Source organism: Podarcis erhardii, assembly GCF_964252035.2.
Source record: "Podarcis erhardii genome assembly, chromosome: 11".
Taxonomy (NCBI): Eukaryota; Metazoa; Chordata; class Lepidosauria; order Squamata; family Lacertidae; genus Podarcis; species Podarcis erhardii.
The window spans coordinates 33,125,858-33,141,448 of NC_138501.1; the positions used below are offsets into that span (position 1 = coordinate 33,125,858).

General features: G+C 42.6%; 1 protein-coding gene across 11 annotated transcripts in view; it reads right to left on the reverse strand.

Annotated features, from left to right (window-relative positions):
• Positions 1-15,591, reverse strand: part of MAST4 (microtubule associated serine/threonine kinase family member 4) — a gene marked incomplete at its 5' end in the record, with an annotated part of 210,082 nt that overhangs the window by 8,815 nt on the left and 185,676 nt on the right. For 10 of the 11 annotated variants that reach the window (XM_081880686.1, XM_081880685.1, XM_081880683.1 and 7 more), the window contains 8 exons: positions 4,684-4,820; positions 7,953-8,075; positions 8,530-8,759; positions 9,418-9,618; positions 10,741-10,973; positions 11,256-11,383; positions 14,342-14,454; positions 14,599-14,721. In XM_081880686.1, coding sequence (XP_081736812.1) covers positions 4,684-4,820; positions 7,953-8,075; positions 8,530-8,759; positions 9,418-9,618; positions 10,741-10,973; positions 11,256-11,383; positions 14,342-14,454; positions 14,599-14,721 — 1,288 coding nt within the window. The remainder of the gene's footprint in view (positions 1-4,683; positions 4,821-7,952; positions 8,076-8,529; positions 8,760-9,417; positions 9,619-10,740; positions 10,974-11,255; positions 11,384-14,341; positions 14,455-14,598; positions 14,722-15,591) is intronic. The other variant, XM_081880684.1, reaches the window with a different exon arrangement.

Here is a 15,591-nt window from a genome sequence, read left to right on the forward strand (position 1 = left end):
CTTTACCTCGCAGGGGGTCGACCTGGCTTGTGTGACGGAGACCTGGGTGCGCGAAGGGGTAACTGTTACCTTACGAGAGATGGCGCCCCCGGGTTTCTCTGTCCTCCACCAGTCACGGACTGTGGGCCGGGGGGGAGGGGTGGCATTATTAATCCGGGAAGATTGTTCTTTCAGGGCTCTACCATCGCCATCGATCCCCGGCATTGAATGTGTTGGCCTAGTGTGGGGCTCCGAGGAGAGCTTGGCTGTCTGGCTGGTGTACCGGCCACCTAGCGCACCAGCAGCCACCCTGTCAGGCCTGCTGGAGGCGGTGGCCGGCTGGGCCTTGGAGTTCCCTAACCTATTGGTATTGGGAGACTTCAACTTCCATGCTGATGCCGCTCCCTCCTCACAGGCTCTGGACCTGGTGTCTTCCATGGCGACACTAGGGCTCTCCCAGTTTGTTTCGGGCCCCACACATCAAGCAGGCCACACGCTGGATTTGATCTTTGGTGCCGGTATAGATGTGATCATGTCTCCTTCGATGAAGGTGCCATGGTCTGATCACTACGCTCTGAAAGCCAGGATTAACTTTCCACCCCCACCCTGCTTAGGTGGCGAGCCGATTTGGGCTCGCCCGCAGAGGCTGATGGACCCTGATAGATTCCGTCAAGCCTTGCGGGACCTTGCTCTCCCTGGCGACTCATTGACTGAGCTTGTTGAGGGCTGGAATACCCAGCTCCTGGCAGCCATCGATGAGATCGCACCTAAGCGCCCTCTGCGACCCCGCAGAAACCGGGCTCCCTGGTTTACCGAGGAGCTTCGGAAAATGAAGCGGGACCTCAGACGGCTAGAGCGAGTATGGCGGGGTGCCCGTGACGGAGCCTCAAGAACATCTTATAGGGTTTTTATGAAAACCTATGAGATGGCTGTGAAGGCCGCTAAGAAGTCTTACTTCTCGGCCTCCATTGCATCCGCTAGCTCTCGCCCGGCGCAATTATTTAGTATAATTCGGTCTTTAACGTCCCTTGAAGGACAGCCAAATTTAAATAACAATCTGACACACAGCTGTGAGGCATTTGCGAGCTTTTTTGCGGAGAAGGTCCTGTTGCTCCGCCATGACCTCCCTGCCAATTTGGATACAATAAAGGAACTGGAGGCCCCTCGACTGTCCTCGGGTCCAGTATTGGACCATTTTGACCGGATATCTCCAGCCGATGTGGACAGACTCCTCCAAGCTGGAAAGCCCACCACCTGTCCTCTTGACCCGTGCCCGTCATGGCTGATTAGAGCGTGTCCAGACGAGGTGCGGGCCCCCCTGGGGGATATCATCAATTTGTCCCTTGGCACCGGGATATTCCCAGGGGAACTGAAGGAGGCAGTGGTGCGTCCGCTCTTAAAGAAAACATCATTAGATCCCTTAGATCTATCCAATTACCGCCCGGTCTCGAATCTTCCATTCCTGGGTAAGGTGATTGAGAGAGCGGTTGCTGAACAGCTTGGTAGGTTTCTGGATGAAACATCTGCTCTGGATCCATTCCAGTCCGGCTTCCGTGCTGGTCATGGGACCGAGACGGCTCTGGTCGCCCTAACAGATGATCTCCGTAGGCAGCTGGATCGAGGCGGGTCGGGGCTGCTGATTCTTCTAGATCTGTCAGCAGCCTTCGACATGGTCGATCACGAACTCCTGGACCACCGCCTTGCCGACGTGGGGATCCAGGGCACAGTCCTTCAATGGCTGCGCTCGTTTCTCTCTGGTCGGGGACAGAGGGTGGCGCTCGGGGGGGAATTATCATCGCGCCACTCCTTGGTGTGTGGAGTGCCTCAGGGTGCGATTCTCTCCCCGATGCTTTTTAACATCTTTATGCGCCCCCTCGCCCAGCTTGTCCGGAGTTTTGGGCTGGGTTGCCATCAGTATGCCGATGACACCCAACTCTATCTGTTGATGGATGGCCATCCTGACTCGGCCCCCGATACACTGGCGAGATGTCTGGAAGCTGTGGCTGGATGGTTACGTGGGAGCCGGTTGAAGTTAAATCCTTCGAAGACAGAGGTCCTCTGGCTGGGGCGGGATGATATGGGATTGAGGGGGCAACTCCCATCTCTTGCGGGGGTGCAATTAGTGCCAGCACCGTCCGTTAAGAGTTTGGGTGTAATCTTCGATACCTCCCTCTCTATGGAGGCGCAGATTACAGCTATAACAAAGGCGGCATTTTTTCATCTCCGCCAAGCTAAGCAGTTGGCCCCTTATCTCTCTCGCCCTGACCTAGCCACTGTGATCCATGCGACGGTCACCTCCAGACTGGATTATTGTAACTCGCTCTACGTGGGGCTGCCCTTAAGACTGACCCAGAAACTCCAGCGGGTGCAGAATGCCGCGGCGAGACTCCTTATGGGGTCTTCGCTGCGAGATCACATTCAACCGGTACTACACCAGCTGCACTGGCTCCCGGTGGAGTACAGGATCAGGTTTAAGGTGCTGGTTTTAACCTTTAAAGCCCTATACGGCCTAGGACCCTCGTACCTACGGGACCGCCTCTCCTGGTATGCCCCACAGAGAAACCTACGGTCTGCAAATACTAACATCCTCAAGGTCCCAGGCCTCAGAGAGGTTAGGCTGGCCTCAACTAGAGCCAGGGCCTTCTCGGCTGCGGCTCCAATCTGGTGGAACGCTCTGTCACAAGAGACTAGGGCCCTGCGGGACCTGACATCCTTCCGCAGGGCCTGCAAGACAGAGTTGTTCCACCAGGCCTTTGGTCAGGGCGCAGTCTGACTCCCTCCTCTGGCAACCTGCTTAGAATCTTGCTTAATTAGTTGCCATTAATTTGATTTTAATTGATTTTTATAATGTAATATTTTTAGAATGTGTGAATATCTGATTGTTTGATTGTTGATTGTTGTTAGCCGCCCTGAGCCCGGCTTCGGCTGGGGAGGGCGGGATATAAATAAAATTTATTATTATTATTATTATTATTATTATTATTATTATTATTATTAGCTTGTTTTGTAATTTATTGATCTCTTAAATTAAAAAAACATCCCTTGTGCAGTGATTCCCACCTGCCAACTAGCTAGCTGTTGGGTGCTTGGGAACCACTGTGCAAAGTGGTAAAAAGGGGTTTCAGCTCTCTTTGGCTGTCAGGTAGGAAGTGCTGCACAGAAGAGATGCTTTCTGTTGGCACTGGCTGCCTGAGCAAATTCCCTGCAGGCATTGGCTATACTGCCTATCAGCTGATGGGTGGAAGAGCCAAAGGCTGCTTTCCCTTGCCAGTACACAATTGAGAAGCATACTTTAAGGCTCCCAGTTGTGCACTGACAACAGGTTTGGGACAGGTAGAGAGACATGCTATAGGAAAACTGCCACATGAGATGAATCTGAATATCTGGCAGGCCAAGCTTGGCCCACTGGCTGGAGGATGCCCACCCTGCTTTGAATGAACAGACAGCTTCTCAAGGGGAAAGGCACTAATAGGAGGTATCTTGCTAGTAAGACTTCAGGATGCTGCTGAGACAACAGGGGTTCTAGTCAACACTTGGAACAGGTAACTCTTCAGAATCCTGAGCAGTTTTGCCTTGCCCTCTCTTGGAACTGGCAGCAACAACCTGGACTGAACTACTGGGTTTGACTTACTATTAAACTTGATGGGACCACTGGACTTGTCTTCATATTTGAGATGAAATGACCGCTTACCCTATTCTGTGTGGGTGGCGGGTGCAGTCCCTTGCGGGTCTGCCACTATCGTAGGGCAGTCAGGGGTCAGGTAGCTGTTAAAATCCACCCCGGATGGCTGCATTGCAAGGCAGGACTGCCTGCCAAAACCCCAGTTTTGAATCAGCCAAGCAGGGGTCCCCAAGCAGGCAGATCCTTGCTGGTGGACCCTGAGCTGGAGGTTTCCATGCCAGTCCACCAGCGATGAATAAAAGCCAACTGCACCGGGCACATCCAGCACAGTTGGCAAACCCTCCCTCCCTCTTATGCTACTGTAATTTTCTTGTTTTCTACTGTAATTTTCTTGTTTTCTTGTTTCTTCTTTCTAGGCCACTTGGTGTTACCATCAATCTAACCATATTTTGCTTTCTTGGTTGCTTGTTTTAACCACGTTTTGCTTTTTGTATTACCTAACCTTGCTATGGTTACCAATGGCTGCCATATTCGGAACCAGGAAGGAATTTGACTGCAAACAGATTGGCCTCGTTTGCAAGTTTTCCCTCACCCATAGCAAAAACTTTCGGCAGTTAAGGCATTGGGTGGAATGCTACTCATCAAGATTTAGGGTGAATTGGTGCACCAACTGGATCGGAACCAGTGGCATATTCCAGGTACCCTGTTAGAGGGGTCCTGGTGGAAATCTCTTTCCAGAAGCCGATTGTGGGGCAGACAGGCCATAGAGCTTCCAGAGGCAGCCTTAGGATGGCCTTCACGGTAGACTGGCATCTTGCGGAGGCCATAATCTTTGGTGCAACCCTGAAAAGTTTCAGCCCCCTGACAGGATGCTGAAGTGGATATACATACAATGCCTGAGCCAAAATCCACCTACATCTGGAATCAAAAAAATTGCAGAATGTTGTCTGCCTGAGTTTGTTCATTATACACTAGCTGTAGCCATGCATTTGGGGGGGGTGCGACTGGGACCGCAACATTTCCCTCTTAATAGCAAAGAGAACAAACTTCAATTTATTCTGTATTAAGCAACCACAACTTACCTTTCCAAACTCTCCTTCTTTTTTGTTTTCTTACTCCGTCTAACCATTCGGCCCCTATAGCTATTTCTTCTAGCTGGTCCTGTTTTTATTGAAGTATTCTCAAAGGCTGTTGTAGTAATTGACACTTTATTGCCACTCTGTCAAGTAAGAATTTTCAAAGTGTAAGTTGTTACTGAACCATTTTCTTCCAAACAGAACAGCAGATCAGGAGATATGCACCATTACATAGTTAGGAAGAAAGTTTCCACTTACATCAATACCACCAGCAATCATTGATCTTTACTGGTCCCACCTACCCGAGTCATCCTCTTATTATACCAGTCCTTGCTTCCGGGGCCTTTTGAGGGAACATTTTCATCACCCCTCCACTTTGACAGCACCACGTTATAATCTGGATGATGTGGTAATATATAGTGGAGTTCATATGTGGAAGAGTAGGTCATAGGTCAACAACTACTACTGCTTATTAATACAACACTGAGCCCGTGATTTCACTGAGCTAGGCAATTCCAAGTCCAGATCTGTAGAGTGAGCAATTCTTCTTTCTGCTGTTAGCTTCCACTTAAGTTTTACATTACAAGTGAAGTCAGCTGCAGAACTCTAAGAGATCATGAGCAGAACTGAAAAGTGGTGGCCAAGATCCAAACAACTGCACAACCGGCAGCAGACAACAAAGGGAGCTTTGAACTTGTACAGCAGTCCCACTTGCTGCGTGACAAATCTCTTTTGAAACTGAGGGGGCTGGTGGTGGTGGTGAGGATCTGCTCTTCAAAGATAAAAAGTCAAATTCCACTGGGCATGGCCAAGCTCTTTGTATTTTTCAAACATGCTCAACTGTTTATAGTTTAGCATTTTGTTTTAGGGGGAAAGCAATGCATGTCTTCTTCATGGACCAATCAAGCTAAAAAGGACTGAATCCTGCGATTGTCACTGAATGGCTACTGGCTGAAAACATTTGGCTTCAGCAGAACTCTGGCTCCAATGTCAGATGCACCACTGCGGACATGCATTGAGCTCTGTACAATTTTGCTTTCAGAGTGCTACCAGAACTGCTCAATTACATCCATGGGGTGGCAGGGTTGTGTAGTTCATTTGATAATGAAAAGCCAAAATTGCTTGCATTCACCCCTGATCTATATGCCACTTTTTAAATGAGTCAATCCAGAGTCCATTGAACAGTATAGTTTGGTTTTGTGGCTTGAGTTTCAATTGTTAGAATTTTTAGATGTGGATTCACTTGTGAGCTTGATTTTTCAGGGCTTACCACTTTTACCAGGAAGGCACTGTTCAAGCTGAGTTTAAAGGTAAAGGGACCCCCTGAGTGTTAAGTCCAGTTGCGGACGACTCTGGGGTTGCACGCTCATCTCACTTTACCGGCCTAGGGAGCCGGTGTTTGTCCGCAGACAGCTTCCGGGTCATGTGGCCAGCATGACTAAGCCGCTTCTGGCGAACCAGAGCAGTGCACGGAAATGGCGTTTACCTTCCCGCTGGAGTGGTACCTATTTATCTACTTGCACTTTGACGTGCTTTTGAACTGCTAGGCGGGCAGGAGCTGGGACCGAGCAACGGGATCTCACCCCGTCGCGGGGATTTGAACCGCCAACCTTCTGATCGGCAAGCCCTAGGCTCTGTGGTTTAGACCACAGTGCCACCCGCGTCCCTTCAAGCTGAGTTTAGGAGGTTATAAATGCTTTGTTAGCAAAGAATGTAGTTCTAGCCACCTTGAAGGAAGTGGTTGTAAGACCACTTCTGAAATAAGTCTCTTTGGACCACAAAGGATTTTATCAACACCTGGCTGGTTTCTAATGTTAGGCAAAGTGTTGGAACAAGTGGTTCTGGGTCACCTCCAAGCACTGTCAAATCAAACTGATTATCTAGATCCATGTCAATCTGGATTCTAGCCCAAATCTGGAAGTGAAACTGCTTTGCTTGCCTTGATGGATGACCAGTACTAAGAAACTGACAGAAGGAAAGCAAGTGCCTATTATATATGAAGAACCCTGCCTATAAGCTTAGAATCCAAGCAGTGGCAGACCCAAATATGCTGATGTGCTTTCTGGGTAATATAGACTATACACTAGTAACACAACAGGACATATTCACTTATTTGGAGAGCAGAGTGTTAAAAGGGAGGAGAGAGAGAATTAGTCGCATGCTCAAGTATATATGTAGGCCCGTTCTCTTTCACCACCTGCTGGATTGATGCTGCATCTGAGTAATCTATTTGCTGCAAGTAACTAAGACAATTACTGAAAAGAATGGCTATCAAAGTTGTACATGGTGACAAAACTGGAGAGGCCAGGTCCTCATACTACCCTTTAAAATAAAAAATTAAAAAACCCTCAGTGAATTTGTTGCAGCATGCCTTGAATCACCTAGCCTTTCTAAATGACAAAAATAGAGTTATATACAGGATGCACTTGATAGAAACATGGAAAGGACTAGAGTGCAATTGAAAGGGCCAGCTGCTGAACACCCGCTTTAATACAGCAGTGACATTTGTTAGCCGTTATCAGAAAGACTGAATGAGGATGAAATAGGATTACACAGTTCAGAGGATTGATAATTGCAAGAAGTGCTTCATTTTATATCATTACACTTGTGCTATTTTTCTATTCATTGACTTGGGAATGCATCTTCACCTACACTGCATGTCCCATCTCTGTGTGGGGAGCATTCAGGCTTCAGCTTTATTATGTTTAAGTGGTTCTATTAATCCGTAGGCTTTTAGCAATTTTCCACTTGACTACCCAAATATATGTGGTTCAAAACCACCACCAAAGGAGGGTTGTGATAACTGAGTTATTTATAGGTTCTGAGAGCTCCTCTAGCTTCAAATAAGAGATGAATATGAAAGACATACCAAATATTGCAGCGGAATTCTTTGATGCCTTTATGCTCCATTTAAAATTACAGCCAGCTAACTCAGAAATATGTTTATAAATTGCTTAAATGCTAGGTTACCTTAAATTTAGATTCGTGATTTTAAGTGCTAAATGGGCAGCGCTGGGATATATGATATGACAAGGTTGTGTTCGAAATATTCCAATGGGGATCTGGTCTGCACCGAACCTGTGGCTGCATCTTATTGCTCTCACTGTAGTCAACTTGGTGAGCCCAGGATAAAACAGCTTTAAGGCTGGATAAGCACGAGTTGCTAATAGCTACTAAGATTCAGCCTCCAGAAGGAAAGGCATCTATTGAATGAATGGTAAGCGCCAGGTTTCTTGTACAAAACTTTAAAAAATATGAATAAATAAATACTGTACCTTTAATAACAGTTCTATGACTTCAGTATGAACAAGGCCATGCACTGGTTCTCCATTGATATGTGTGATGAGGTCACCAGCTTTCAATCCAGCGTGATAAGCTGAACTTCCTTCTTCAACATTCTAGAAAGCAAAGAGAGGTATTTCTGAACCAGAAATCTTATTGGAATTATATGATCTATGTCTAAGTTAAGGATAATGTAAATTGAGTGTGTAAAGGGCAGAGTATAAATAATAAAATTATTTTAGAATTTTGTTTTGGTGTCCAGGTAAGATGGAAAATGGAACTTGAAAATGGATTAGAGAAGCCAATGGATGTTGGACTAAGCAAATCAAGTGGCTCAGCTGCAAGCAGCAGACGGTGATACAACTTAACTTTTTTGGATCTGGACATATGATATCTGAGTTAAGAGAACACTTAACAGATGCACAGAAAATTCTAAAATTGGTCTAGGTCTAGAATGGCATATAATGAACATACTGCCCCCTACAAGGTCACCCAGATAGCTTGTTAGAATGCCAGCATGTTGGCCATTTTCATCGGATGTAGACTTCAAGCAACAAACATAAGCCTTACCCAGACAATATGCTGTACTGTGTAGATATCACTATCACCCACATACACTCTGATTGCGCGGATAGTAAATCCATACTTCTTGCCTGAGGTGTGAATTATGACAGGCTGATGAGGACTTGCAGAAGCAGCTGAAGAATCACGGCTAGGCGAAGAATCTCTAGAAGACGAAGGATCTGAAGACACGGAATGGGGGGACATTGGACTTCCCAAAGGGGACACACCAAATATATCTGGAACAAATGGTCCTCTATATAAGAGTACATTCTGAATTTATGTTCATACATCCTACATATGTAGACTAGAAAACTAAGCAGATGCTTAAAAAAATAATTCTCTCCCCGTAAATTTCCAAAACATTTACAATACAGTGGTACCTTGGTTTACAAAATTAATCTGTTCCGGAAGTCTGTTCTTAAACAAAGCGTTCTTAAACCAAGGTGTGCTTTCCCATAGCAGTGGGGGACTCAATTTACAAATGGAACACACTCAACAGGAAGTGAAACATGTTCTTATTCCAAGGCAAAGTTCACAAACCAAAACACCTACTTCCGGGTTTGCAGAGTTCTTAATCCAAGCTGTTCATAAACTAAGCTGTTCTTAAACAAAGGTGCCACTGTATGTATCTTTTGTTGGGTAGGAATTTTTTTAAAACTGAATGAATAATCTAAAGGTGCGTTTACATTAAAATTTCCTGTTCTTTTTCCATGGAGATCCCTACATATACAAATTATTATTCTCCTATTTACAAAAATAAATAATTATTTTAAAAATATTACTTCAAATTAAATACCTAGCAAAGTTGCACTAATATCACATTGCATAAAGAGGAAAGGGATATATACAAGCATATACAAGCATCAATTTAATAGTTATAATCATGATCTCTACCTCCTGGAATCATAAGGGATAGAGCACTGGCCGAGAGGGACTTTGTGACTTTTCCAGAGATTTTCTTTTTCTCTGTCGTTTCTAATCGCTGACGAGCCATATGAGATGCTTGCTCATTGGAAGGCTTTGAGGAATTATCAGTGCTGTCCACACACTCACTTCTTCCATTTATCTGATCCAAGTGCTCTGAAAAACTTCCAACTGCACAAAAGAAAAGAACAAACAAACTGAAGAAACAAACAAACCAAGAGGTTGGGGCAGAATCATACAACACTGTAAAACAATCTCATTTCTAGAAGCATATAAATACACTAAAATGTTATGCCCACTATTGACTTAATTGTTAGCCATGTCTAGGGATCAAGAGTGAGCCAAAACAATGGTCTCCTTCCCCTTCCATGCACTAGACTCCCCATATTTGTGGAAATCTACTACTTTAGACTTTGAATAAATATACTTGATAAGGAAAGGAGTGAACAGCTAAGATGTCCTGCACAATTTATACTGTCATGTAAGTGTTTATGCTAGACTTATACAAGTAAAAATATAATAATTTAACAATGAACAAAATGTATCCTACTCTTTTATGTGAAGTGTCTATTCCTAGGTTAGGCGATTTACGCGGTCATCGGTTACAATGATCCACAATTTTTTTTTATAAGCAAAAAATTGATCACTAGGCAAATGAGATAGCCTGCATTGACAATGGCCATGTTTGCACATCATACTTACCAAATCATGCCTTGACACAAACATGCTAGCTCCTGAAGAGGAGATCGCATCCAATGTGCTCCTTTCAAGAGGTTTTGGCTCAATGTAGCACCTAACCCAAGGTTTGGCTTAGCATGCTTAAGGTCTATCTTTCTTGCCAGCAAGCTGGAGCCAAGGTTTGTTCTATAGGCTGAAGTTTCTGAAATCACATTACTGCAGTGTGCTATAGATGGGGATGCCTGTGAAGATGGTTCAGAAACTGCAGCTGGTGCAGAATTCAGCACCCAGGTTGCTTCCTGGAGTAAGATGTTCTGAGCACATAACACCAACCTTAGCCCAACTGCACTGGCTTCCAATTAATTTCCAGGCTTAATTAAAATGCTAGATTTGAGCTATAAAGCCTTATGTGGCTCAGGAACCCAATACAGTGGTACCTCTGGTTAAGAATTTAATTTGTTCTGGAGGTCCACTCTTAACCAGAAACTGAAGACATACAGTAATTTTGATCTTGGAATTTAAGAAGGAGAAGGTCAGATGAAATGTCTAACTTTATACAAAACAGATGAACAAAACACACATGCTGTAGAAAATACTTCCATACTTGAGACTTACCTGACAGCGTGGAGCTACTAATTGTGCTTGCTGGAGTTGTTACTTCCACTTCATCTAAAACAATTTCCTCACTAACAAATGCAACCTTTTCTTGATCTTTGCAGGATCCAGCAGAACGTGGTGATTCTTCTTCATCTCCTTCAGCTGATACTGACAATTTTGGAAGTAATCCTGAACTGTGACGTTGCCTAGAACTTTCAGTACCAGAAGACAAAGATGTAGATAGTTGCTGCCTACATTTAAAATGATATTTACACAATATAATTAAATAGGTCAACACAAATCAAAACCAGAAAAACACAAAATTTTGCAATGTTGCATTAACAGAAAAAATAATCAAACACGATGGTGTTAAGAGAGAACCAATGTCCTACTGTACACATCTCATGTTATGTCTGATCTCTGGCATGTCATTATAGTTTGGCCTAATCTGCTTCATAGGGTTATTGTGAAGTTACTTTATGATAATTCTACATACTCTATTGGCAGGGGACAAATATGAAATAAATACTTACATTTCAGAATATTCTGAGCTCCAGCTTAAAGATTCTGCAGATGTTAGTACTACATTCTTTGTTCTCTCTGTTGTATCTTCCTTCTCTGCAGTTTGATTTCGAGTTCCTCGATCTATACTGCTAAAAACCTGTGCATGGGGGCAAAAGAAATGATAGCTAACAGTTGTTTGTATCTAAAAGAACTTCAGAAAAATACATATCATGCAGAGCTCTGCATGCTCTAAATACTTATAGGCAGTACCCTGGAGTTTTAAAGGGCTTCAGTAGATGAAGTTCTTAAAAGGATTTTCAATTCTACTCTCCTTGGTATCTTTGCTAAGCAACAGGGTAGCTAATGGCATATTTTCTGTCATGAATTCATCTCATTTCTTCTTCACCTTTGACTTTATGTACTATGGACATGCATGCTAAACCTATAGATGCTTCAGGATTTTTATATCATAGGATCAGTGCATATCTCAAATACCTCTTAACCATAAAGTCACTGAAAAAAACGAAAACAAAAATATCAGCAAGTCATATAATGGCCATCACTCAGGAATGCAAAGTGGTAGGGAGAGTGAGCTGAAATTGACTGTGAAGATGAGAATAAATTACTTGACTAAATGATTTAGAGATTTGGTGGGGGGGGGCATAAAAAAGCCAGTTGTTTATCTGACAACCTGCATATTGAGCTTGTTTGCAATGAAAGAAGTTGAGCTTTTAAGATATCAGTATCATGCTATTCTTGTAGTATCCTATCTTACAAATGCACAGAAGCCATCCACAAAGAGAAGATTTAAATGCTTCTTGCTGTTTGAGAATTGGATTCTTGCTGCCAAGTCATGACAAAGGTTTAACATTACTAGATGGAAAGCAAGACCTTCTCTTGCTTTTCCCGCTTGCCCATTCTTAAATTGCCTCTACAGATGAATGGGGATTATGGATTTCTACAGATAGGGAAGCATATAACTATGCACAAGAGGAACAGAAACTTTAAAATCCCTTGCATTTAATCATATTCTGCAAAAAGCATTTGGAAATGGTATACAGTCACCCACCGAGTTTATTTATTTACACATATAGCCCATCACATCACAGGGGTTTAGAGAAGGTACTGCAATAGCAGACAAACTATAAAAGCATACATATTTTAAGATGTTAAAACTGCTCCTGCCCTTCCCTGAAAAACAACAACAACAGTGTACTCGGGGTGGACAAAATTACAATGAGGGGGGAAAGTATTTGATCCCCTGCTAAATTTGTCCTTTTGCCCTCTGACAAAGAAATGGCCAGTCCATAATTTTAATGGTAGGTTTATTGTAGCTGTGAGAGACAGAATAACAACAGGAAAACCCCCAGAAACCCAGAAGACAAAAGTCAGAGATTGATGTGCATTATAATGAGTGAAATCAGTATTTTATCCCCTCTCAACCAGCCAGATGTCAGGCTACCTGGTATCTTCACTGTATGTAACGAGCTGAGATTAGAAGCACCTGCTATAAGGGAACGGTCTTACTTGTAATCCCAGCTCGTTACAGTACCTGTACAAAAACCACCTGTCAACAGAAGCAATCAATCCAGCAGATTCCAAAGTAGCCACCATGACCAAGACCAAAGAGCTGTCCAAGGATGTCAGGGATAAGATTGTAGACCTGCACAAGGCTGGACTGGGCTACAAGCAGCTTGGTGAAAAGGTGACGACAACAGTTGGTGCAATAATTCGCAGATGGAAGAAACTCAAAATAACTGTCAACCTCCCTTGGTCTGGGGCTCCATGCAAGATCTCATCTCGTGGAGTTGCAATGATCAGGAGAATGGTGATGAAGCAACCCAGAACTACATGGTGGGAACTTGTCAATGATCTCAGGGCAGCTGGGACCATAGTCACCATGAAAACAGTTGGTAACCCACTACGTCGTGAAGGACTGAGATCTTGCAGAGCCCGCAAAGTCCCCTTGCTCAAGACAGCACATGTACAGGCCCATCTGCAGTTTGCCAATGCACATCTGAATGACCCAGAGGAGAACTGGGTGAAAGTGTTGTGGTCAGATGAGACCAAAATCGAGCTCTTTGGCATCAACTCAACTCGCAAACTCAATGGGCAAATTTAGCTGGGGATCAAATACTTATCCCCCTCACTGTATGCTTACGTACTCATTCATTCACTTTATTTGTATACCATTTTTCTATGCACAGAAATATGCTTAAAGAGGCTTGCAACCAAGAAACAGGGATACATTTCAAACACACACTACAAAACAATTTCATTATAACACAGCAAAACAATAACATACCCACATTTACATAACAACATGACAAAACAATAGCAAATATAGTAACATAGAGAAAAACACATTCCAATACTATAAATAGAACAGCATGCAACATCCAATAGCAAAAATAACGAGGGAGCTTCACAGTTTCACCTTAGCCCTTAGTGCTATACTAAGGAATAACTAAGTTAAACCACACAGAATATTCATTTTTATATATTTGATACTGCAATAATTATGCTCAAAACGGCAGAAGCTTATTTTGGATAAGTTAAAACTGAACTAAGACCTAAATATTAGCTTTTGCTATTTTCGTATGGAGTCTCTTCTTCGTTACTTTCTCACTTTAAAAATCCAGGAGCAATGCTTTTAGTTACTTTCCTCTTGATTTCACATACTCATCATATGGAAACATGATGAACTCACAAAGGAGCAAGTTACAGGTGCGGGGGGGGGGGGGCGCTTATTGTTTTTTGACAAATGATCTGGCTGGGTACAATGGAAGAAAGTGAACCTCTAGCTTAGGGTTTGCTATGGAGTGTGACCATTTTTGTATTTGTTCAAAGGAACCGAAATGCATAATGCTAATATATTTACTTATATATTTACTTAATATCCAATAATTTGGATATTTTCTCAAACAGCCCTAGTAAAGTAAACCATAATAAATTAACAGTAGTAGTATTTACAGGAAGATCATTTTTTAAAAACCCTTCAATGGACGTGCCAAAAATGCCTCTCAATAATTCACCACTACACTTTTCTTCTGTTTTCTCATGCATTACACTCACCACAAATATGGTATATCTTATGGTACATGAAAATGCTTACTTTTGAAAATCGATGTGAACATGAAGAAAACTGCCTAATCTCCAAATTAAAATCTTCATCGTTTGTATCATCCTCTTCTTCTGTTTCCATGTGGTGGTATTTCTCAGAACGAGCTATAAAGTACAGGACAATCTGTCAGAATTTACTGTAGTTTGAAAACTAACTGAAGGACAGTTTTATTTTTGTTAATACATTCAACTTCTAGGGCAGTAAAACATAGCATTAAAATTATCGCTTCTGTAGAAAATTAAACATACTGTCAAAGTAGCTTGTGTCATCTTCAGATTCCAGCTGAGGAATGAATTCTGCCTTCTGTCTCAGCAAACTATTCCAATCTAAGCTTTGGAAGAACGGGTGCTGTTTCACCTCATAAGCACCACCTGGGGGAGCAAGAGAAGCCTGTCTGGATTAATTCTACAAATAAATTATTCAGTCATATTTATTTTAAAATAATAATGCCATTTATTTCTAAAACGGTTGCCATGTTGTCGTTTTTAAATGATTATCTTGGATTAACCTGTCTTTAAAAAACAAACTACAAAAACTTGAGACTGCTTCCCAGTCCATCTTAAGTAGGTAAAATGTACACCAGAACCGGGATTTACTTTGACACAGAAGCAAAGCATTAAACAAACCAGTAAGAATACATTAGAAACTTGAGCCAATGAAAGGACATTAACATTTGTTTTAATGTTGAAAAAATAGTCTATGAATATTACCAACTGTTTAATTACTTTTGTGAACTACATTTTCATGTTCTTCTTCAAGGGATAACCTGAGCTCAGGCAAGTTAGAAGCAACACAATGTCTGTGATATCGAAAAAATTAAAAACACCCACTATGTCATATGAAATACATATTAACAACACACTGGGAAATAAACATTGGTGATCTTGCATTTTTATTTAATGTTCATTTTGTTGTCTATATTTTAAACTTTATTTCAAAATAAAATTCCCTGTTAAAAAGGCTATCTTTTTCCTTAAAAACAATTTATTTTTTGGTAGTTGTACACTGAGGGGACAATTTGGGCCAAGATGCACTGGAGAGGGGAAAGGGAGCTGAATTATATATAATGGATTGAACTGGTTAGCCAATACTTTGGTGTTTCTGCACTCAACAGGTACAGTATTTTGCATAGTATCTAGAACAGTAGTATGCAAACTTTTTTTACTTACAGACATGAAAATTGCTGGTGGGTAATTAATGATTAACACAATTATTCTTTTTTTTTCCTGTTTTATCAATTG